Raw genomic sequence first — 25,442 nt, 5'->3', positions numbered from 1 at the left:
CCACATCACATTAACTTGAAAATTTTTGATAATTTACTGTCTTGTTATACCTGCTGGCTTACCTGAGACTGCAGTTATGTTAAGCTGCTAAAGCACTTATTATTATTTAATGGGCACTATTTCATTATAACTGTACTAAATGCTGTACGTAAAGTGAAAGTATGTTGTCAAAATGGATAAAAATTATGAACAGATTTAATTAAAAAAAAAGCTGCTGCATTACAGATGTATTTAAAAAGCCAAAGAGAAAAACATATCCACATAGCATATTTTCCTGGCATCCCATAAGATTTATCAGAGCACATCTTTTAAATATATTCATTAAATTCAGATGAGACAGTCTCTCTTAATGATACATTCACTCCGTGCCCCGAGAGATATTTACCTAATCCGAGGAGTCATTAACTCGTTCTTACATGCTACTGCTATTATTATTTTTTGTCTAGAAATTTAGCTAGTCACTCACTCACTGACTTAGTCGCTCCCTAGCTTACTGACTCCATCACTGATTCAGTCACACGTACTCACTCTCACAAAGTGTTACATTCAAATGCTGAACAGCAAACATGCTTCTTTTTGTTTACCAGGGCAGAGGTGCTCTTTCTGTTACTTTGTATAACTCCCTCCCTTAACTGTAGAAGAAGTGTGCTTTGTTACTTCTTTGTTACTAGATGCTCTTGAGTGCAATGATTTTAGTGCAATAGAAAATGAACTTTCTCTGCTCTTAAAGTGTGATAAATGATGCATTATGTGTGTTTTTGATATTGTAGGCCTTGCTTGAAGAATGGACCTCAAAAGCACCAGAAGTCCAGAAATTAAACAAGAAAGGGACATCGTTGTGCAGCTTGATAAGTGCTGTGACATCTCCTGCAAAACCCAGGGCAGGCAAAAAAGCAGGTATGAACTTGTATAGTTAACATCTCAGATGCTTAACCCGGCTTTAATGGCATATCTGGGGAACTCTGGAATGACATGGCACCCAGTCTCGCTCCAAATGTAAATCAATATGCACTTGCAAAACTGCTTGCAGTTTTGTAACAACTCTCTGGTAATAGTGCTCTACAATGCCTGAAATGAGCTAATGTTTAAGGAAGCGCACAACCCGCAACGCTCTGTAACCTACACCACCTGTATCTTCTCTTTCACAAAAGCACTAACCAGGACCAGCCCTGGGCATGGGCGAGCTGGGCCCGGTTTAGACCTAGGGAAATGTTTATATTGTTTTTATTTCAAGCGCTGTTCATTTTCTCTACAAAGCGTCCTTCTCTTCTCTGTGTTAGCCTCCCTACAGTTCCCATTCTCCTCCTCTCACCTCCGTCTCACCCACGCCCCTGCGGTGGACCCTCACCTGCAATTAAACATCTGGAAAGGGATTCATTTCAACAGGGAGAGGGGAATTTGTGCTCACTGGCCAGTCGCTGCTGAGATGATCCGTCCCTGACCGTAAACACAAAATGGCCCCCACTAAGGAGATCATCAACAGCAGCAGGGAGGAAGGTGAGGGGAAGAGAAGGTCAGTAGCAGTGAAGTTAGCAGGGCACAGACTTCCCATAATTCTCATCTCCAGAGAGCAGCATTGCACCTTTCCTCCCCCATGGTCTGTCCACCGATCCCCCGTTTGGGATCTTCTGAGAAGGTTAGGGCTACAGCTAGAATAGCAGCAATGAATGTTGTCCTCATGAATTAATGATTTTTATACGTCACACAGTTACCCTGAGTAGGGTGTCTTGGCTCTGTGCAAGCATAATGGCAATCAACTTGCAGCGGAGCAAGCTTTTCTTATTCTGTCAGACGCAGCATATAAAGCTGTGTCTTAGTGATTGCTATTATATCTTGCGCTTAGAAAGGAAGAAGTGGATGGTGGTGGGGGGCATTAAGAGGGAGTGGATTAGACGTGGTGCCTAATTTGGTTTTGCCTGGACCCAATTTTAGCAAAGTACGGCTCCAGCATGAATACCATGCAATTAAGTTAAGCACTGTTTACTTTTCAAACTGTAAGTAGTCTTAACCCCTTCAGCGCGGCGTGGATTACCGCGCTGTGTTGAAGGGTTCGTGCGCGGGCGGGGCCATGACGGAGCGGTTCCGTCATCCGCACAGCGCAACCGATGCGCATGACGGAACCGCTCCGTCATGCGCATCGAAAGGGTTAATGCCACTGTCATCTCGCCAACATATGTTACATCACTTGCACCTCACCCTGGGCATACATGCAAGGGGAGATCCAGTTGGGAAGTAATGAAAAAACAGGAAGCAGAGATACAATAACAAAAAAGACAAAAAATAGGGCCTCATTTACAAGGCCATTGCGCCGCTGGTGCGTCACTTTTTTTGACACACCGGCAGCGGAGTGTGCCTGCTGATATTTACAATGCAATGTAAAGTCGCCCAAACAAAAACAAAAAGAACAAAACAAAAGTGTAAGATCCTCTTGGGCTTGAAGAATCATGAGGGAGTCAAGCTTTGGTTGAAGAGCAGTTCAAGGTTTATTTCCAAGGAATGAAGAACCCATCCATACCACATCCAGCACAGGCAACTGCTCAGAGAAGTGTTAAAAGTATACATTCCAAAACCTAGGGAACACAGGTGGAAGAGAACCATGTGAATGATGTCATTATTTGCCATGGTACATTACCATTAGAAGATGCCACACACCTTCCCCCCTTAAAAAATAACAATTAAGATACATAGTCTTTCAAATAGTTAGGTCTCTTGACAATTCTTGAAGATGCACGTAGAGAAGATCCAACATTGAAACCAATATTACCTGCAGGAAAATTTTCACAAGTGGAAGAGCTTGAACACACAGAGATTCTATTTAAATTCCAAACTCTGTGATCATGAGTTCTCACAGCATTATTAAAAATCTTAATGACCTTCATTGGTTTTGAGAATTGAGCTTTTGAATCAGGAAGTCTGATAACAACCATGTCCCCTGCTTTGACATTTGTAACTTTGGTAGATTTCTTTGAGTCAAAATGTGATTTTTCTAGCTAAACATTTGGCTTCCTCTCTCTTACGCCATCCTAAAGTGGAATCAGATGAGAGAGAATTAGAAGTTGATTCCTCAAGGAGTCTGACCCAGGAAGGTTCCACTAGGGTACAAGGAGCTCTACCTTTGAAAAGAAAGAATGGAGACTTGCCAGTGGAACTGTGTGGAGTTAATCTGTAACTTTCTACTTTTTTAAGAACTTCATCTTTCCAATTGAGACCAGAACTTTTTGCCCAAGAGATGGTCTCTTTCAACACCCTATTAAATCTTTCCACCATTCCATTTGTTTCTGGGTGATAAAGAGAGCATTTCTTGTTTCTTAAGAAAAGCATCCATTTCTTTTGAAACTAATTGTACCCCATTATCTGTAAGGATTGATTTCAGATATCCTTCCCTGGCTATGAGTGCCTCTAGGAACTTGATAACCTGACAAGTTTCTACGCTGCTACTAAAATGAATTTCAGGCCACCTAGAAAATAAATCTATGAGCACTAAAATAAAAACTTGATGACCATCTGAGTGGATAGAAGCCACAATATCCAAAGCCACTTCCTTTCAAGGTCCACGTGGGAGCTTTCTGATGACCATTGGTTGTACCCTCACCAACTTTGATTTCCCACTCATGGCACACACCATACAGACCCTAACAACTCCTTCCACTTGTAGATCCATTCCCGGCCACCAGTAGGAGGCCCGGAGTCTCTCTTTTGCTTTGGACATTCCAGAGTGAGACTCATGAGCTAAGTCTATGAGTATTTTACGAAGATCAGAAGGAGGAATATGTCTAGTCCCGCGTACAAGTAGTTCGTCACAAACAGCCAATTCGTCTTTGACTCCCCAGAATTTTGAAGCTTCCTCAGAACTTTGTTTTTTCGCGTTCCAACCTTTATGAATGAGAGAAACTACCTTAGACAACACTGGATCTGAAGCTAGCTTTCTTCGCCATTGATTTTCATTGATGATCTCCCCACCCACTGAACACACATGAACATTATCATTGTCAAAATCATCCTTAATATCGTCATCAGGACAATCATCAACTAATCTTGAAAGAGTGTCAGCAATGCAGTTTTCCACCCCAGGAATGTACTTGATTTCAAAATCGTATTATTGGAGAGCAATAACCCCCTTCGTTGTTCTGCTTGAAATCAGATCAGTACCTTTTTTAGAGAAGGTCTCACACAATGGTTTATGATCTGTCCTGACAAGAAACTTAGTTCCCCACAAAAAAAAAAAAAATTTCCTAACCGCCCAAAATACAGCAAGAGCTTCACGCTCGATAACAGAGTACCGAGATTCCGGATCTTTAAGTCCTCGTGAGGCAAACATAATGGTCTCCAAGCCATTTTCTCCCTCTTGTTGGAGGACAGCCCCCAACCCCTTGAGGCTCGCATCAGTGGTAATTATAGAAGTTTTTAAAGTGTCAAAACTTTTAAGCTTGGGTGCTTTGCTCAGTTTATTCTTAAGGGAGGTAAATTCATTGTCACAACCTTCAGTCCAATTGAATTCAGACCCTTTTTTTAGAAGCCCCCTCAAATGTGGTACAACATTCAGCAAAACCCTCAATAAATTTGTTATAGTACTCTATCATTCCGAAGAACTTCATGAGCTCCTCTCTGCACGAAGGAGGAGGCATCCGAGAAATGGTGTCAGAAAGATTGGACATAGGAGCAATGCCATCTCCAGAGATTGTAAGACCCAGATAGTTAATCGAAGAAACCCCAAACTGACACTTTTCTAATTTTATGGTGAGGTTAGCTACTTCAAGCCTACTCAAAACAAGATTAAGTCGGTGCTCATGTTCAACATGATCTTTGGCAAACACAAGTATGTCATCCTGATAGATGCAGACACCTTTACAATCTTTGAGTACCTTCTCCATTGCACGCTGGAAGACAGCAGCCGCAGATACCAAACCAAACGGCATTCTAACAAATCTGTATGTGCCAAACGGGGTTATAAATGACGTGTAGTCTATAGATGTTTCTGCCAGTTCAATTTGGTGATAGGCGGACGCCAAATCAATGGTGCTGAAGATCTTGGCGCCTCCCAACAACGTTAGCAACTCTGAAATGTTGACTAGTGGGTAGCAGTCTACAACCACAAACTTATTGAGTTGCCTCAAATCCACACACAAACGGAGTGAACCGTTGGCCTTCTGGGCTGCCACAACCAGAGCAAGCCAATCAGTACCAGTGACCTCCTCAATGATTCCACCTTGCTTGAGCTTGGCCAGCTCTTTCTCCATCTCTTCCCTGACAGCCAAGGGTACACTCCTAACTTTACAGCTGTGTGGTTGTGAGTCCGGACGTACAGGAATATCTAACTTGAAATCTCTAAGACACCCAAGTTCATTTCTAAATACTTTTGGAAATTTGCTTTTGAGGCGTGACTCAATTGTGTCTTCAGAGTGTACCTGCACTGTCTGAATTTCATCTTTAAGTTTGATAGGAGAAGAACTGCTAGCATCTAACATGACACCCAAATCCCCCTGATTATGCTGTCACCCTTTTGTGAGACATAGACCTTTCCTGAGACATTATCGCCCTTTGTACTCGATTAGCCCCACAAAGTAACCAAGCAAGGGAATAGGTTTCCCACCATATGCCAAGGGACGTATGTCTGCCTTAAAGAGAGAAGTCTTGTGAGCAAGCAATATATATACATATATAGCAAAACGATCTTGAGTGAAACGGACACTTTAACTGAACATCAACTAGATTATTTTAACCCACATCTAAAATGGCTGTCACGTCACGTTACGCTCTACGCAAATGTTTATGCGTGCGTAACGTGATGTCAGGAAAGAACTTGATGAGAAGCACTCTGAGAAATCTTCCGGTGGCCACACAGATTAGAATCTTCGGGTTACCGGTAAGCAGCCAGTCAGTTGAAATGTTAAAATTGAAAGATGCCCACACAGCACAACTCTTCAAGGGGAATCTTTGAGTACCAAGTTAATTCACAAAACCAAGTGTGAAACAGAAAGTTTGCCCGATAGCAACGCTGTAATAAGAATAACGCTCCTAAACCAATTACACACCGTTGTAAGCGAAGCGAAGTCAGAGCACCGCTTGCAGCAGCGAGGTCCTTTTGGAAACACGTTTTCTCTGTCAAATACTGCCAATCACCACTGCTGTTTGGAATGCAGGTTCCACACGATGAAAATATATTCCTGGATTATTTTTTTTTAATAAAATGTCAGCTTGTGAAATTACAGTTTGTAAGAGACAACAAACTCAGGAGCAGGGTAGACAGCTTTGAATACAGTGTTGAAGGGGCGACCTGGCAAGAGCGCATCAGCCCTCACCGAATTCAGAGATGAAATGGTTGAGCACGCACCGGCAAAAGAACTCCCTACCCACAATTTTGGTCAATGGGTGAATGTGCGTCGAAGCTTCCAACCCCCTTTTAATTCAGCGAGATGAATTTAGATTGTTGTAAAATTGTAAAGGTTTGTTTTGCGTCAATAAACAGCAAGCAAAGTACAGTACCTTTAATTAGGCAAAGGTTTGAAGAGTTGAGGTTTGTTGGGTCCCTATCCATTCCAGCTGCCGACTACGCCAGTGTAAGATCCTCTTAGGCTTGAAGAATCATGAGGGAGTCAAGCTTTGGTTGAAGAGCAGTTCAAGGTTTATTTCCAAGGAATGAAGAACCCATCCATACCACATCCAGCACAGGCAACTGCTCAGAGAAGTGTTAAAAGTATACATTCCAAAACCTAGGGAACACAGGTGGAAGAGAACCATGTGAATGATGTCATTAGTTGCCATGGTACATTAACATTAGAAGATACCACAAAAAGACACACAAACGGTGAACAGAATATGGAACAAATCATTCACCCCTGTCAAGAGATCTGGGTTAAATCCATTGCGAGAAAGCAAAAGACACAAATGATGGACAGAATGCGGAACAAATCAAACATTCACCCTCAATCAAGAAATCTGGGTTAAATCCATTGTTCTTTTGCTCACCTCGTTTAGTACTGTAGGTGAATGTTTGACATTGTTTCAGCATTCTGTCCATCAATTATTCTATTTGCATTTGTCACCCTTAGTGGGAAGCATATGGCTAGGTCTACACTGGAATGGCATTGTGTGCAACAAATTTAATGTATTTAGGCCCAGATCTCTGTACTGGGGGTAAATGTTTGACATTGATTCAGCATTCCATCCATCAATTGTTCTTTTTGCATTTATCACCCTTCGTGGAAAGGGTATGCCCAGACATGGGTTTCGTGCTCACCATGCCACTGGAGTCAAGCGAGCCTGGCTGATGAGGGGTGATACCCTGAAACCGGTCCTAGGAGGCTTGTTTCCAGTCTAGGGAGGACCTGGTCTGGCAGTTCAGGCTATTCTGTTCACATGGGGAGTATGGTTAAGACTGATTTGTATATGGCTAGGTCTAAATTGGAATGGCATGGTGTGCAAATAAACAATGGATTTAAGCCCAGTTCGCTGTACTGGGGTGAATGTTTGACATTGTTTCAGCATTCCGTGCATCAGTTGTTCTGTGTGCATGTAAAGTCACCCTGCATGACTTTTCATGACCTTGTAAATATGGGCCCCTTTCATGCGTTACTCTGTGTGAAAGGTGCGTTCCATGGGTTTTGCTGTGGGTGTTGCCGCCCAACATCCATGGAACCTGACACATTCCCAGATTTACAAAGTTTTGTAAAGCTGGGAATGCGTTGGAATCCTACGCCTCCCCAGGGGAGGCATAGGAGTGGCGCAAAGAGGAGGAATACATTAATATCTCCTAGTTTTTCCCTCTTTTTATGCGTGCTGCAGAAAAAGGAAAATGCCATAAATTTTTGTTTTTGTGGAGGAAAGTGTCCCTTCCTGCACAAAAACAATTATCCCCGCAATGCAGCCACCCTTGCAACACGACGCAAGGGTGCCTGCGCTGGCGCATGACAGCCAATGTGCGCCAGTGCAGGGAAAAGCACACAGATGTGTCACATCCTTGTTAATACGACGCATCCCTGTGCTTTTAAAACAACGCAGCTCGGCACAGCAAAATGGCTTGCAGTGCCGTGCTGCGTCATTTTATTTATAATTAGGCCCATAGGGGCATACTATCAAGCACGGCGTTAAAATTATCGCCGTATTAGCTGCACAAAACTGCCGCTAAAGCGGCGATAATGGGCTCGATAATATGCCGCAGAGAATTCCAATAGAAGCCCATGTTGACACCAGAACATGAGCTTCTATTGGAATTCTCCAGGGCATATTATCAAGCCCATTATCACCGCTTTAGCAGCAGTTTTCTGCTGCTAAAGCGGCGATAACTTTAACGCCGTTTCTTGATAATATGCCCCATAGTTTTAGCACAGGCAAGCCAAGTAACCCAGTTTGTCATCCTTGTCATGGCCCACCCTTTGCCGCTTAGCTTGGGTGCCGCTCTTCCGATTCACTAAACAGAATCAGGAAGAGTGGCACTGAGCTTTAAGAGCCGTGTTTGATAAGTCAGAGGTGGAGCAAAAACAAGTAATTTAGCTGTGGGGATTCTCCGGCGCACAGTGTGAAACTGAATATCCGTGGTGGAATGTCCTGGAACTTTTACAGACAAAAATACTCATAAATGTAAATACACATAAATAACAAACATGGACAGAAGCTCCTTGGCTTAAATATTTATCTCTCATTTTCCTGATTACTGTGTTTCAGTTAGGTGGATAGCTCCAGAGCCCAGCTCAATCAACCTCAGGCCTTTCTTATATGATAAATTGAAGGATAGCATGTGCGCAAGGAAGAGGCTAAATTAGTGTGTAGCACTACCAATTTGAACATTTTGAATGGATAGTGTAGAACAGGCACAGTGTTAAAAGGTTTTTGCAACTTGCCAATGTTACCTCAAGAAACCAATTTAGAGTGAATTGAGTTTATCAGGGTAATTATATTTTGAAATAATTTTAACCGAGCTAATATTTTATTCAACTGTTTTATTACTCTAGGGAGCTGTTAAATAACCTTGCTTTAAAATGGCTTTTCTAAAACATCTTACCTGAATTCTGCGTGGCTTGTTTTTTGTTTTGTTTACTTGTAGGAAGAGTCATATCAAACAATGAAGAAAAGCCTGCTGTCTCAAAAGGGTTCCTGACTAATAAGGGTAAGGTTCTAGTCCATGGTCCACTGGGCTCACTGTGCTTTTGTGTGATGGAGGCAGAGTATACTCATGGATTTGCCTCTTTGGGCTAACTGTTCCTGACAGGTGTGTTAAAGGTAAACTGCTGCTGACAGCACAACTGCTATCTTGCAAAATTGTTTGTCCCATACCACATGAACTGAGGTCTCTTTTACACTAGTGCAGGAGGCTACAGACAACATACTATTTATATACAAGGGCTGTCTTTCCACAGCTAGGGCTCCTCCATGAGAAATTCCCTACCACTACAACTGAGACTAGAGACTAACCACCTCAAAGTCAGAAGATCTTGAAAGGACAACTTCTTTGCCCCATTTTTGAATAATTCTCTGTATCACAATCTTGCCCAATGTGATCTCTATTCCTGCCCGGTTAGATGTCTAAGATTGGCTGCACCTCCTTCATCTAGGCTCTTTTCACGACTTTGTCATGAGGTTGGGGATATATTCAGAAGTGCGCATCTTTCAAAACTTGTCTTCCCTGTCAGGTGATCATTTTTTTCCATTCACTAAGATCGTGCGTATGTTCCATACTGCAACCCCCTCCATACATCTTTATGTGCCCATACCCAAAAGCACTACTGACCACCAAAGGGTGGTTGGTAGCAATTTACAAACCCCTGAGATAAAATAAAATACCACGAAATATGGATTACCAAAGCATCTGCATTCATACCAATTGGGTGCAATGGGGGCAGTGATGTATAGTCACATGTTCATGATTCTTGAAATGTCTATGGTTCTTCATTCAAGAAAAGCTATTCTTATGCAAGTCTAAAAACATTTCTACACCAAAGTATGCCACCACACTCAAGTTTGGATACAATATTCTGTTATATGGGCACAGTCATATTTATGAGAACTTTGCCAATTGCACAACCATAGAGGAAAATAAAAAAAAGTGATTAGTGTATTGCTTAAATTAATCCCAGTCACTGGTAATTTTCCTGGGCCGCAATTTAGCATGCCATCTCAAATAGGAACCAGTCATATAGAAAGCAACCTTGTCCTGCTCAACTAGCAACAACCCAGCCCGAATGTCAATGTCAGGTCTCCTCTGAACAGGAACACAGGCAGCCTTGGTTGCTTTAGCCTATTTGGCTTCATCAGTAGTGTGCAGCTTGAGTCCTATGGCATAGTGCACACAGGACCCAGGTCACACTGAGAAAAACAAAAAGTGATTGTTAGATTACTACAGTTATTTTCAGCTACTGGTAATTACTCATGAGTGATTACCATTGGTTTAGACTACTTGCAAGCATTCCTCCCATCATTTTTTGTGCATTAGATATACCACCGCAAATAACCAAGAGTGTGGCCAAACATGAGTCTCTTGTTTTTTTATTTCAAAAGGATTTGTATTTGTTGTTTTCAAGTAAAGCAAAACATACAATACTACAAATGAATGGACATATGATAATAAACATATGAAAATAAACAATAAGGACAATAAGGACAAGTACATTGATTATTCAGATTGAGGTGGCAGTATGACACTCTGTCATATACACGTGTTGATTAGCCTGGGGTTGTTAAAGCCACCTTGGTAGCCATCATTGAACAGAAATGTACAGCACAGATTCAGCGAGGGGGAATACAGGGAACATGAGTCTCTTGTTTGCTGTCCCTCTGGATTCAAGCACTACCACACTAACGAGTCCTAATAGGGCCTAAACAGTTCAGTGGTTGCTTGTATTCCCTTGTGGAAAGGACCTCGCCTGGCAGTTCAGGATGGACTTTTCCCATGAGGAGCAGGATCAGTACTGATTTGCATATGGCGGGCCTCTATCTAGAGTGGCACAACAAGCAATTACCCCAGGTTGGAAAGCTACCCAGAGTCTTTGTCAGTTGTTTAGACTACCTCCCATCATCTTTTGTTTGTTTGACTTATGCAACCATATACATTTGAATTAGTCCAGGAAAGACATATGCACTGTACACACACATTGTGGAGTGTTTTAGGTCACAGATTACACCCAACACCAACTTAGATAATGTTTTTCCTGCAAACCCCTAATTCTTTGAATTTTACCCTAGTGCTGAAGGATGTTTGCTCATGCAGGGTCCTGCTAGAGCTGTTACATAGCTAACCATGTCCTTGTGCCACTAAAATCACAGGCAGTGTCAATGTTCAGGGCACACCGAGCATTGCCCGTAGGCCCAACTTCCAGTTTATATTTTTATCCATGATACCAAGTTACAAAGATTAATAAATATTAAACATTGTTTACAAGAATGCCAACCCCTTTTTTCTGATTTCCATGTTTGCTGCACACCGTTCTGTTTAGGCAATTTCAGACTTGTTTAAATGACATGCCTGGGACACATTCCCTTGTTTACAGAATGCATTTCTTGTGAGGAGGATGACTGTGCAATTTCATTTCATTTGAGCTCAGACGAGAAAAAAGAGAAGAGAATGTAAGAAAATTCTTGCACGGACAAATCACTAAGAATATGTTTCAATTAATGGCTTTTCAATTACCCAACATACCATAGTCAGAGCTTGACACACACCTGCTCAACGCCAGGATACACACTAAGTATGTCGTAATGGAATTTGAGGCCCTATAATGTAAGGTAGCCTTTGGTGATTGTTATAGGAAGTGAAGTCACCCCAGTCTGGTGTCTCCCTCCATTGAGTCCAATTTAAGCTCTAGGTAACCTCGTTGGTTTATGCAGTACTGCATTGCATGGAGACTTTTTTGTCAGCAAGAACTTACTTTCAGATCCAATCTGAGGTGGTTAGGTTTTGCAACACCCTGATAACCAGGACACTGAATCCAACCTGCATGGGTTGGAAGGAGATGGACGACAGTGAGAATACCTTCTGGCCACGTAGTTCTATTTTACTAGAATCATTAGCCGACAGTGTCATGTAGTTTAGAAGTTTATGAAAGGCTCCCTATTTCCATTTATCCTCCCCTTGAGTTTTTTGCCCTTAGTTTAAATTGAGTTGTTCTTGGTCCTGAGTAATCTGTATGCATGTCCCATTGAGTAATGTGGTGATACTGCTGCAAATAAAATGTTCTTATAATAAAGTCTTCAGCAGTGCTGCAAGCCTGACTGCTTCTCCTCCATTACTGTAGTGTGAGTGCCTGAACTCTAAGCTTCCCTAACGAGGCAATGACTATGAAAGTCCAATAACCCTCAGCTACCGTCCAAGAGTTTTAGGCCACTAAACCTGCCAGTTACACCTGCGAGCTGTTGAGGTACCTATGTCAAAAAAATTAATTCCACTCTATTCCACTTGGAGCTCCCAAATCAACACACTCCCTTAAGAACATTTGAGACACGTAGTAGTCTCATCATGAAGATGAGGGTTGTGGCTTCGGTCAAAGAGTGATGAAATACTTCAGAATCTGCATGGGGTTCAACTCTGATGGACTTCAGCCCATGCCTTGAAGATGTCTTCACTACACAATTACACTCTACAGAGATTTAGGCCACATTGGTAAAAAGGTCGGTGCAGGATGTGTCTGCTCTGATGTTGCAGAACTTTGTTTATCCTCGAGAATGCATAGTGGCCCATTTGGGGGGTTTGTGTAATAAGGTCCTAGTGAGCTACAGCTAATCAGGGGTGCAACTAGACCCAAACCCCAGGGGCTAACACTACGAATGGTGGGGACTGTGTCAGATGCAGAGTCCATGAGGGCGAGTCCCATCACTGTTGCGGTCCAATGCATAATACTAAGAATCATGGTTTTTGGACAATATGTTCCTTTAGTGTGTTTTAAAGCACACTTGCCCAGCAACATTTTTCTTACTATAACATAATTTAACATACTTTAAAGGTCTTTTGCGGTTCTCCTTCAAAAAATGTTGGTAAAACAAATCATAAATGTTGCATGTTAATACACATTCAACAAATATACATAATAGGATGTCATAATTCTGTTTCTAATTCTAGTTTCATTGACAGTTAATGGAAATTGATGCACTATAAAATACAGCGGATCCCTTGCATTGGTCTTAATGCAAGAGGGCTTCAAAATACTTTTGTAATACATTTGGGCTTCCTCCACTTCAATGCGCAAAACTGTGGCAAATGGTGCAGTTTGATACCATAACTTTAGTCATTGATCTAGGGAGTGCAACAAATGAATGAAAATAATGTTAGAAGTGTGCTTCTACCTAGGCAAGTGTTTTTGTGTTAAGAGATAAATAAAGAAGTAGTGGATGCTGTACTAATCTGGAATAAAAGTCACATTTTAATATTTTTCTGGCAGGACAGAAAAAATCTAGTTACAATAGAGTTTAGGAGTAAGAGAGTTCCAATGCTTTGCAGCCAGAATGGATACAAATCTGCCTCCTTTACACCCCATCCCCCTATTTTTCAGGAAGCAGCATGTTTTCTGTCTCAGAGTATAGGCTTCTGCAGGGAATGCAATGAGTGATACAACGCTGAAGAATGGCACAACTTGCTATACGGAGTGCACAATGACATGTACACAACACTTTGAAGTTAGATAGTTTTGGGTACTGGAAATCAATAGGGCATGGGAAGGTGAGAGCAGGCCATGGAGCCAGAGGCGGTCACCTGACGAAGCATATAGCCGCACTTGGAATGATCTGAACGGATGTATGACGTAACAGCGCGAGTCATTACAACGCGTGCAGTTACATCGCGGTCGTTACAACGACTGCGATGTTACTACGCTATGCCATTACAACGCAAGTCTTTACATCGACTTGCGCTAGATGGCGTGCTAACATTAGAAAAGCGTAATTTACTATTCCAACTCCAGTCCACTTAACAGTAGGGAAGGTGTTGGGATAGTAAACTACACTATTTGTAATGTTAGCACGCCATCTAGCGCAAGTCGATGTAAAGACTTGCGTTGTAATGGCATCGCGGGGTTACATGTGTTCGTTGTAACGACCGCGATGTAACAGCATCGCGTTGTACTGAATGCGATGTAAACGATGTTTCCCGATCTGAACTGACAACAAAATTGAGCAACCTAGTAGACCCTTGAAGGCTTGAGTAAATATAAATGATTGTATTTTTCATTCACACTTTAGGCTTGTTCTGATTGATTTCAGTGGTTACATCTTTTCTTACTTTTCTTCACGGGTGTATATCTTTTTTTCAATTATAGTACTCATTTGACACACTTAATTCATTAGATTATTCGCTTGATATAGGGGTCTTCAGTTCACATATGAACATTCCATCCTGAAGATGGTCTTATAGTTGAGAACACACAACAAGACCGAAATGTCGACAACTCTAACCATTTTCATGTATAAAGAAACTCTTTGGAAATGTTCATTGTAGTCTCAATGATGTTCTCCTTGCTGGAAAATGATTGAAATGGGTTACAACAAGAGTGTGTATGAGAAATCAGTTGATGTATAAACAATCTATCTCATTCACTTTTGTATTCATGTGATTTGCATTTTGTGCCCTAACCTTCTGATTAATTTTTCTACAATAATTTGTATTTTTCTAAAAAAAAGTATGCAGTGATCCTGTTTTTCTTTGCTGATATTTTCGTTTTGAATGCACATGATTTATTCTGTCAATTTTGTTTGTTGAAGTCACTAGCTAGGGCTTCTCAGATACAGTTCTTTGAATCAATAAGATATTTTGTAAACATATTCCCTTGTAGGCTCACTCACTTGCTCTTGAACTGTATGAAGGCCCATTATAGCTACTGGGTTTTAATGAGCCTTCCGCCAAGATGCCTCTATCATGTAGGACTCAGACTACTCTCAAGCAGGGCACAGGTCATCGCTTAAGGATTAGGTATCATCAATGCTGGACATCTACTAGAAAATGAAGAGTGGCATGAGTAAAAATAACTGGTTAAAATAAAGATTAAAAGAGATTTGGAAAATTGCCCAAAGGGGGGGAGGGGGACTGTTTGGGACCATACAGAAAGAAAAGAGATAAGCCACACCATGGCAGTACATTAGGTTGTTCCAGTCAATGGATAAGCACTGAATGGGAAATGTGGGTACTCAGATGTTGTAATATATGGACTGCTCCACTTCTTTGATCATGAACCAGGTGCAAGTCATTTCACACAGAAAGTAGAGCTACTTCCATCCTATGGAGAAGGTGAATCCCAGCTTTAACATTGTCTAGGAGTTTTATGAAGGAAAAGAGTTGACGCTCGACTGATTTTGAAGGGTAAAGGCAGCTAAGGGATAGGTAAGAAGTTACTAAGACTTTTAGGTCTGCTGATGGTATTTTCAGCAGAGGAACAATGATGTATTTTTCCACTCAGAATGATGTAATGCGGAGGCAAAGTAGGCAAAGTAGATATTGCTAAGAGAGGTTGGGCAGGATGTCTAGAACTCAGGTCAGGACACAAGCTGGAGAAGAAGTTCCCCAGAAGGTAGATTTAATAGGTTATGAGGAGTGATAGGCAGGCTGACGTTCATCAAAACACAGAGGCTGTGTTAAGATTACAACATTGAAAGAAGAATGAAACACAAATGTAAAAAAGCAAAAAATTCACAGGGAATTGCAACCTTCAGTGTAAGGCTCAATGGACTTAACAATCGATTCTAGTTGGAAGAGAGTTTTTACCAAAGAAAAAGCCGCTTAAGAACAATTTCTCTCTACTTCAATTCTAGAAGAAAGGCAATACGAGCAGGTAGTTTTAATTTTTATTGTAGTTCTCAAAGGCCAGGGAACAGGTGGCTTTAACAGAGACTGTGTAGTCATGGGGCATATTTTTTCAAGAGTTCTGCACTGATTTTCTACTTTAGACAGTGCTTCACAATACCTTGGGAAGGACTGAGTGCTTCTTGAAGAACAGCCATGTTTGAGTACGGCAATGCTATCCAGAGCAGATTTTAGCCACATATGGTAACTAGAATCTGGCCTTTAGCATGGGTGAGTGTGGTCCTTATTGTGGGCACCAACCTTCTAAGGGGTGCACTGAGATGCCTTCGTGAAGGTCATGGATGCGCAAGTCTGCCTCCAATCTCCCATGATTCAGTTTAAACAGCTTCTAATAAATGTTTTCTATAAGATGCACATGCTCATGTTTAACACCCCATTAATCCTCTACCTTCCCCCCACCCATTTCAGTTTTACCCCCAGCCCACCCCATTCCCTCAACAACAACTTGGCACTGGTGATTGACCTAAGCTGTGACTCATTCAGGTGAATTGGTGGAGGTGTGGAGATGTTTGTGTTCCGATGCCTGTCGCTGCTGTGATGTCATCATTCAGGGGCTGACCTATGAATACAGGTGGAGCCCCCTCTGCCTTATTTTTCTCACCACCCGTATCAAGGGCACCATCGGATCAAGGTTCAGCCCAGGCTAGATAAATTAGAGCTCACGTTTTCCAAAACAGGCTTGGACCAGGATGTTTTGAGCATGCTGCAGAGTGAAGTACTTCAAAACCACATGTCTGAGGGCAGCGCTGAGCTGAGTGATTTCAACCGTTACCTGACTAGACAGCATGAAACAGAAGGGGACATCAAAGTAGTTAGTCCATGTTTAAGGAATTTATGTGGCAGCTGAAACCATTGAAGGAAGTGAAAGCGGGGTCAAGGATGTGACCAGCTTGATGAGAGAGTCAGAGACCTTTGTATCTCAAATTGCCATTTTTAACCAAAAACATTGCATGAAGTTGAAGGGGTACACAAAATGTAATGCACATGAGATGTACAACATATTCATGTAAATAATTGTTTTACAGAGAAGATACTTTAAGGTGTGGCGCACACAAATAGCTTTCAGTGATTAGAAAATGCATGTAGAAGCTTGAGTGTGGCCTCTCAAAAGAGTAGATTGGAAAGGGTGAGATATTTACCACACTTGGTAAATAGGATAAATGAATTCCTGACTTTTTAGTTCGGATCCTGTGCAAACAAGGACTCCACACAGATCAGAATTTGCAGGGCCCCTAGGAATCTCAGCCTATGTGTACATGGTGGATGAGACACTACTTTGCACTGCTCCTATAAAGAAACAAACCTGATTTATAGCTGGTTGATGAAATAATTTTGCCCCTAGTTTTGATAACTAATTTTATACATAAGTATACCATGAGCGTTTAAAACGTGCTGTTTTTTTAGCATGGACCCAGATGCAATATGTTAGTTTGATTTTCTTTTAACTAGAGCAGCAACATAAGAATAGATTCGAAGCACCAAGCAAACTACCAAGCACTTAGATTTATTGTCTGATATAATACACAGTTTACATTTCATTCTGCATTCATCACGCTCTAACTGTTCACACCATTTCGTTACTAGTTCTGCCTTTTTTACATTCACCTCTTTCTTTTTCCTCTGGTCACAACCTCTTATCCTTCTCTTGCTGTTTCAGTCCCCTTACTCCCACCATACCCTTTCCTGATCCCTCTCTCCCACAACCTCCTCCTTCCTTTCTCTCTCTGGTTCTGCCCCTCTTTCATCTTCCTGTCTCCTTCCAGTCTCCCTCTCCACCCGACCGCTTAACTTCTCTTTCTGGTTCTGCCCTTTTATGTTCACCTTTCCTCCCCATGCTCTACATACATCTAAAAGTTCTCACAGAGTCTAAACATCTCTTGCTGATTCTGATAATCTTACACCCACCTCTTCCTTTCCTCTCTGTACCAGCCTCTTACCTTCTCTTGCTAGTTTTATTCTCATGCACCTACTTCTCCCCTACCCCTTTCACTCTTTCATCAGCCTCTTATGCTTTTTTATTGGTTCAGTCCCTTATTTAGCTATTATCCCTTCCAAGCTGTGCCCCCCGACTCTTCTCTTTTTTAGCTGGTACAGCGCCTCTTGTGTCCACCTCTTAATTCTCCCAGGGCCCCTTACCTTTTCTTGGTGGATCTACCCCTAGTGTGGACAGCTTTCCATTAACAATGTGCGGGACACTTTGCGCCTGCGGAAACAATTTGTTCACGTGGGGCCATCAGAAGACATTTATTGGGTACTGTGAGTTTCATAAAGCACTGGGGTTTTTTTGGGTTTTATTCTAAATCCCCTCCTCTAAATCAGGTCATCTTAAAAGCTATACCTCAGCCAGAGTGTGAGCCAATTTTGTGTGATTATTATATCATACCATATTTGAGTGGTAATCCCTTTATCACCTCCTGTAGTAAGCCATGACTACTCGCTACTGCCACTTATAAGAGACAAGTTTAGAAAATAAACAAACCTGGTAAAGCAATGGAATGAACAAGATTTAAGCGCTGAAGCACCAAAGGTAAATATCAGTATCTACCAGGCACACTGCCGAGTTACCACTTACTGCCACTGGACCTAAGGAAATATACTGAAAATTCACTATACATTCTAAACCTGGGCGGAGCACACAACACTGGCATTTCCCAGTGAAGGCGAACCCCTTGCCATCAGAATACATGCCTCTCCGCTGGCTAGTGCACTAGTTGGGAAAGTGGAATAAGGAGATACATTTTGAGCCTACCATTTGGCAAAATTCTGTGCTCTTGGGCAATCACTTTTGGAACCTATTCCCCTGCTCCTTTTTTGGTTAGGTTGGGAACATTTAAAATCATTATAAAAACTACTAGTAAGTGTGCGGTTCGAAAAGCAGGTTGGATATTACCTGGTTGAGTAGAGAAGTGAGCAAAACCAAAGGGGCTGATGGACGGAGTGTTGAACATTGCAAGCACTCACCCCCAGTCAACTGATCTGGGTTTAATCCATCATCATTCTTTAGCTCACTCCGCCACCCCAGTTCAGACATGGCCATATGCAAGTCAGTCTGACCCTGTGCCTAATGGGAACAGTGCAGCCCGAACTGCCAAGCCATGCCTTCCCTGGACCGGAAACAAGCATGATGATGGATTAAAATCAGATCCCCTTTGGTTTTGTTGAGTAGAGAAGTGCCCGGTTCTATGTTATATTCACCATAATGTAATATGGTTATAAATATATAGCATCTGCAGCAAGGTGCAATGTGAGAACTCAGAACTATTACATGAATAAATTATTTGATCCTGGGCAGATCATACCCTCTCTGAGTGTCTGTTCACAGATCTGACACAAGCACAGTGATACAGGCATAACGGGAGAAATAAACAACAAGGGCATAGTCACAGGACAGGCCCCCCAACATATTTTTCATTCACACATCCTGAAATGTATGGCTGCTTCTGTGCTGCAGCTTGTCTCCTAAGGACCGAATGGTACATATTTTACAGCCTAATAGGTCTGCAAGAGTAAGAGTTGGTTGTCCTTTAGGAGGGTTAAAAGTGACGGAGAACTGTAAATGGAAGACAATATATATTTCAATGTCATCACAAGAAACTCTGAGCACTCGGGCCTTTCCAATTTTTTTTAACAACACATTTTATTGATTTTACATAGTACCAGATGGTCCGAGCCCAGCCAGCAAAGTACATTTGAAAGGCATAGTGTAGAAACTCTAGGTACTGTAAATTACCCACCCATGAGGTCTGCGGAACATCAGACCACAGAAAGCACCCCCTCGCCCCCCTAAACGCGCACCTTACAGACTTAAAAAACATGATGTAGACACATCGAATGAATTTCCGTCCACGTCTGTGTAGCATTAGCACGTTAAACTGGCAGGTCATTCACCACTAGTCTCTCTAGAGGGTCTCGGGTGACTGGCTGCACCATTAAGGACAAGTCGACACCCCTGTACTTGGCCCACCTAGCCCAGATCTTTTCATGGTTCTGCGGACAGCCCCTTGCCTGAAACACCACAATCTCGGCTGACATGCACAGATCCAGGGCCTTTTTCCAAGTAGCTTTCCAATGCTGCGCTATGTCTCGCTTAACCAATGTAAGGCCCAAGAACAGAAGGTGTCTTTTATATATGTTCCCCCCAATGTCTTCTGTGCTGTGTAAGAGCGTCAGTCTAGGGTCCGCTCGGAGGTCCCATGTCAGTAACCTCCCCATACAAGACAATACGCCTGACCAGAAGGGCTGCAATGCCCTGCAACTCCACTCCGTATGCAGGAATGACCCCTTGTCTGTGCCACATCGAAGGCAAGTGGGGGACTGAAAAGGCCCCATTTGCCAGAGGCAGAGACGCGTGTAATATATTCTATGGAGATTTTTTAATTGGATAAGCCTATATCTGGTAGAGACAGCGCATACCTGGGGCTCACCAGCACCTCGGCCCAATCATCGTCCGTCAAGGCGGGCAGGTCCGCCTCCCACGCCGCCCCGGTCCGGTGCATAGTGGTCTCGGAGTTTGTAGTGAGGGTTTGATAAATTTGCCGGATTTTGTGTGCCCCTAGGTCTCCCATCAGCAACTGACCTTCCAGCAGGTGAAACTCGGGCAGTGACTTACGATGCCGTATCAGGGGTTCTATGCGTGTCGGAGCTGCAGATACCGATGAAACTGCAACTTGTGAAGGTGAAAATCTGCCTGCAGCCTCTAGAATGATTTAAGTGTGGACCCCTGCATAATGTCTCAGAGAGTGGATATGCCAATATCGTCCCACCTGCGAAACCCCACTAGTGCCGAGACAGGCCGAAGGTGTGTTCCTTGCCAGAGGGGAGTGGCGCTGGTCAACATACCCCACCACCCCATGGACCGAACCACCCGCCTCCATATCTGAATATCTGTCCGGCAGGCCGGGGGAAATGCCTTCAGGAGTGAGCAACTGTATAGGAGATGAAGCAGCGGAGTATCCGCCATAAAGAGCCTTTCCACAGCATAGGCCGGATCTGCCTGAGAACCATACCACCATTCATTAATCACCAGGAGGTGCAAAGCCCAATAGTACGCCCGGACGTCGGCCGCTGCTATACCGCCACAGTACGTGAATTGGATGCACGTCACCAACGCCACCCGGATCGCACCCCCCTGCCAGAGGAACCTATTCAGGAGTGCATTTATTTGGAGAAACCACGACGGGAAAAGGATACGGATAGTTCTGTAGCCTATAGAGCAAGCGTGGCAGTGATACAATTTTAAAAATTGCAGACCTGCCATACAGTGAAAGGGGTAAGTGGGTCCAAAACGTCGTCTCGTCTCGGACGGCGGGGAGCAGGGGAGCTATATTATGCGTCCACGCAGCGAGGGGACACCGCGTGATGTATACCCCGAGGTACTTGAAGCCCGCGCCTGCAATGATCAATTGCGAGGCCCAAGCCTGGTTCCTCTGCGCACCACAGATGGGAAACAGGATAGATTTGGACAGGTTACAGCACAGCCCTGAAGTCTCCCCAAAAATACACAGGATTTGGAGCACACGGGGCCTAAAGGCCCTAGGGTCTGACATGAAGAACAAGGCATCATCTGCATATAGCGCAAACCTGTCCGAATACTCCAGCGACCAATCCATCCCACGAAGGACCGAGTCCTGGCGCACTCATGCGGCTAATGGCTCAATCGCTAAGGCGAATAAGAGAGGGGACAAGGGGCACCTCTGCCTCATACCCCTGCGGATAGGGAAGGGAGCAGAGCAGCACCCGGCCGAACGAACTGAAGCGGTGAGATACGTATATAGGAGTTTCACATAGGCCCTGAATAGTGGTCCCAGGTTGACAGCCTCCAAGAGCTTAAAAAGGTAGGTCCAACTCAGCAGTCAAACACCTTGTATATGTCCGCCAATAAGACCGCCACGGGGTGACCCAGACGATGGGCCTCTGCAACGGCGTTGTGGGCCCATCTAATATTGTGTCTGATGGAGCGCTGTGGCATGAAACTGGACTGATCCGGATGTACCAGATCCTGAATGAATGCGCGGAGGCAGTTGGCCAGGACCTTGCCCAAAAGTTTAGGCTCGAAATTCAGCAATGAGATGGGGCGATATGAACCTGGATCTTCAGGAGGGCGGCCAGGCTTGAGGAAGACTACAATTTCCGCATGTCACCAATTCGGGGGCAGAATGCCCTGCTCTGAGTCTCGTGAAGTGCCTTAAGCAGATGTGGACCAAGGGTCCCCATATGTGGGCGCAGGAAGTCGCACGAGAACCCGTTCGGGCTCGGTACATAGCCCGGGTGGGTATTGGATAGCACCAGTTCATCTAAAGAGATGGGTTCGTCCAGGGCGTCGTGTTGATCATCTGATAGGCGGCGAGGAGGGATATCTGTTAAGAAGTCATCTATAAAGGACTCAGCAATTACCTCGCGCTCCTCATACAGTGCCGCATAGAAATTGGCAAAGGCCTGAACCACGGCCTCTGGGGAGGTACACATATCGCCATCTGGGGACCTCAGAAGGGGGACCTGTGTCGGGGACGTTCAGGCCTGGCCTAGCCTATGGTGCATCTGGCTGGACTTGTCACCCCATTGATAAATCCTGTATTGGGTTGCCAACCAGGCCTCTTTAGCGCTATCTGTAAGCAGCTGATGGAGCTGTTGCTGAACATGCAACAGATTGCGACAGGCCCTGGAGTCAGAGCCCTCCACCATTTGGGATTGCAGTTGGTCCTGATGATCGGGGCTTTCCAATTTCAATACATCAATACATCTGTTTATTTAGTGCGCAACCATCGCAGAACTGACAAACACGTTTCAGCCTCCTGGCCTTTGTCAAAGGACATTGACAAAGGCCAGGAGGCCGAAACGCATTTGTCAGTTCTGTAATGGTTGCGCACTAAATAAACAGAAAATGTTGTGAAATTGGAAAGCCTCGAGTGCTCAGAGTTTCTTGTGGTGACATTGAAGTGTTTGCGCGAGTCTGTCCTCACGAGCTATATATATATATATGCAAAAAAGTAGTAGAGAACTCTGGGTAGTTCTCAGGTTCAGTTGGAAAGCAGCTCCTGTAGAGAGCACCATCAACACCAGCGACACTCTAGATCTGCTCACCTCAATTGTCTGCTTTTCTATCAAAGTCTTTCAGCATAAGACTAGCACAGCGCCATCCATGCCGAGATAGAAAGTGACAAAGTCATTTGCCATTTCTACAGCAAAGTCTGTTAGCATAGGACTAGCACCGTGCAGTCCATGCCGAGCTGTAAAATGAAAAAATCCTTTTACCACTCCAGGCACAGTATTAGAGCTTTGAATTGGTAAAATGAGCGCGTCATCCACCGGAAGACTTACTTCGGAGTAAGCTCCCAATTTATGCTTATTTGATATACACGGTTACTCACGTTTTAGTGCAGTAACGCCAACAACGTTCATCATTAATATTCACAGATATCGGCAACCAGGTTGCCACCATTACGTGAGTATACCTTAATGAGTAACTCACGGAAATACATCGGGCATTCTCTGGTATCGCTAGCACTTTTCGTTGGTCACTTCACCACTACTTTCTTATGTAGGCGGTTCAGTATTTGAAGCATACTTACAATAACCACCATCTCTGCACATTTTTATCGGTGTTCTTTCACATGTCGCCTTTCACTTTGTTTGAATGCGATAACTTCCACATCTATTTCCGGGCACACACGTGCATTTTTTCATTTTATTCCCATTTTTGTTTGTGCAGGAGTGTGCATTCACGTACTTACTCAGTAGCTGCCATTGCCCTGCTTACGAGTTGGCCGGAATTTTCCCATCCCCTAAGTAAACCCTTGTTTCTGAGTTGCGTGGTATTAACTACATTTGGTAATTACTGGGTGCATTGATATCTCATCCTTCATTAAATCTCAGCAAGAATCTAACAGGAAGCGTGGTAAGCTCAGAAACCTTCATTTTATTCCGCAAAAACTCCTAATAGGTGCGATTTTTCACACCCAATAAATATCCTATCCCAGTGTATCTTTATCTGGTGTGATAAATAAAAAGCACCTGGATTCCGAAAAAACTCAGAATGGGGCCATAGTTTTGTCAGAGAACCCTCCCATGCGACCGAGAGCAGAGACTCTTTTATCTGTGTCGTTTCGTTTGACCCTCCCCCCATTTTACTATGCAAAGTAGATTGCTCCTATGCAACATGCTCTGTAGCAATGTCGTAGACTTCACGTGTTTTGTGTTCTGTTGTATTCCCAGAGCTGACTGCTATTCAGCAGGACATGTCTGAAGTGACCTGCTCCTATGACGACCTGGGGGTCTTGCTGAAGAAGAACGTGTCCGAGCTGCAGAGCAGGCTGTCCGAGGCTGAGTGGCTTCAAGGAGACATGGGCTCCATGACGCAGTGGTTGACGCAGATGGAGGAAACAATGGCGTCTTGGGAAACGGCGCCAACTGACAGCACAGCTGTGAAAGCTCAAGTGGAGCAGCTCAAGGTATTGTGGTGACGAGGGTGGTCTGGCGGTGGCACTAGAAGAGGTATTGGAGGTAATGCATCATTTCAACCATGACGCACCCTTCAGAGTGCCGTCACGGAACCTCTTGTGGTTGTGAGAGAAGCCGACGCGTGAAATGATCTATTGCAGGACTAATCAGGAATGACTGTCCCAGGACACTACTCAGTCAGAAGTAGCTGTATTTAAAACATTTTGAGGAAAAAACAGTATCTTATAGTTAACTCTTTGAGTGTTATCTCTATAAAGAGCAGGAGTGGGCGTAACTTAGGTGATTTGCTGTAGCATAATAATTAAGCAAAATTGCAACAAATGTACATGAGATTACGCAGAATTACGCAATGAGCATAACCCAGCATTAAGCACTATTTACATAGCGTAAAATGGATCCTCTCATTCTAAATGGAGCCGAGGATGCTTTTTTGCGCTAAGAATATAGCGCTAAATGCAACAGAACACGAGCAGCAGCTATTCGTTGTTCCTGTGCTTCTGCAGTAGGATTTTTGTACCAAATTACTCATAATTAGGGCTCCCGGTTTTATGTTATTTATTTTCTTTTCACTTCCGTCTGTATTTATCCATATTTATTTTTTGCTAATTTTACCTGTATTTATCCAATTATACTGCGGGTTTCGTGAGACAAATGAAGCAAAAATAGTACATTTCCAAATTTATTTAAATGATAAATGTAAACACTTATCTGAATGTGTGACAGATTTCAATAATATGAAGTCCGAAGGATGATAAATCAATGCACATATATGAAAATATGAACTTTTTAGTATCAACATTTTTCATATCTACTTGAGTTAAAGCATCATAGCGATAATTTCTTTCTTTTCTAACCACTTACCTGTCAATCTACACAGCGATTGGCCTGAAAGTCATGACTGACAATATTCAGACTCACTCAAAAAAGATACTAATTTTCGTTTTTATCCACATTTACATATAATTGCAGACAGGAAAAAAAATGGTTTCTGTCTGTATTTATCTGTAAAAACCAGTAAACGCGGAAAACAGGGAGCCTTACTCAAAATTAGGTGAACCGTATTTATTGTTTTCCTGTTACATTTCATCTTCAGTCTTTACACATCCAGGGGAAGATTTACTAAGATTTTGTGCTGCTTTTGTGCTACTTTTGTGATGCAAACTCGGCGCAAAATCTTTGTTTCCCTATTTAATTTCCAGCACTAAACTTG

General features: G+C 43.1%; 1 protein-coding gene across 15 annotated transcripts in view; it reads left to right on the top strand.

Moving 5' to 3' along the window:
• The window catches only part of DST (dystonin), a 1,436,897-nt gene that overhangs the window by 1,010,846 nt on the left and 400,609 nt on the right, over positions 1 to 25,442 (top strand). For all 15 annotated transcript variants that reach the window (XM_085610880.1, XM_085610881.1, XM_085610884.1 and 12 more), the window contains 3 exons: positions 771 to 897; positions 9,041 to 9,103; positions 23,987 to 24,222. In XM_085610880.1, the coding sequence (XP_085467006.1) occupies positions 771 to 897; positions 9,041 to 9,103; positions 23,987 to 24,222 (426 nt within the window). The remainder of the gene's footprint in view (positions 1 to 770; positions 898 to 9,040; positions 9,104 to 23,986; positions 24,223 to 25,442) is intronic.

This window comes from Triturus cristatus, chromosome 6 (assembly GCF_964204655.1).
Source record: "Triturus cristatus chromosome 6, aTriCri1.1, whole genome shotgun sequence".
Classification (NCBI taxonomy): Eukaryota; Metazoa; Chordata; class Amphibia; order Caudata; family Salamandridae; genus Triturus; species Triturus cristatus.
This window is presented reverse-complemented; position numbering and strand designations above follow the sequence as displayed.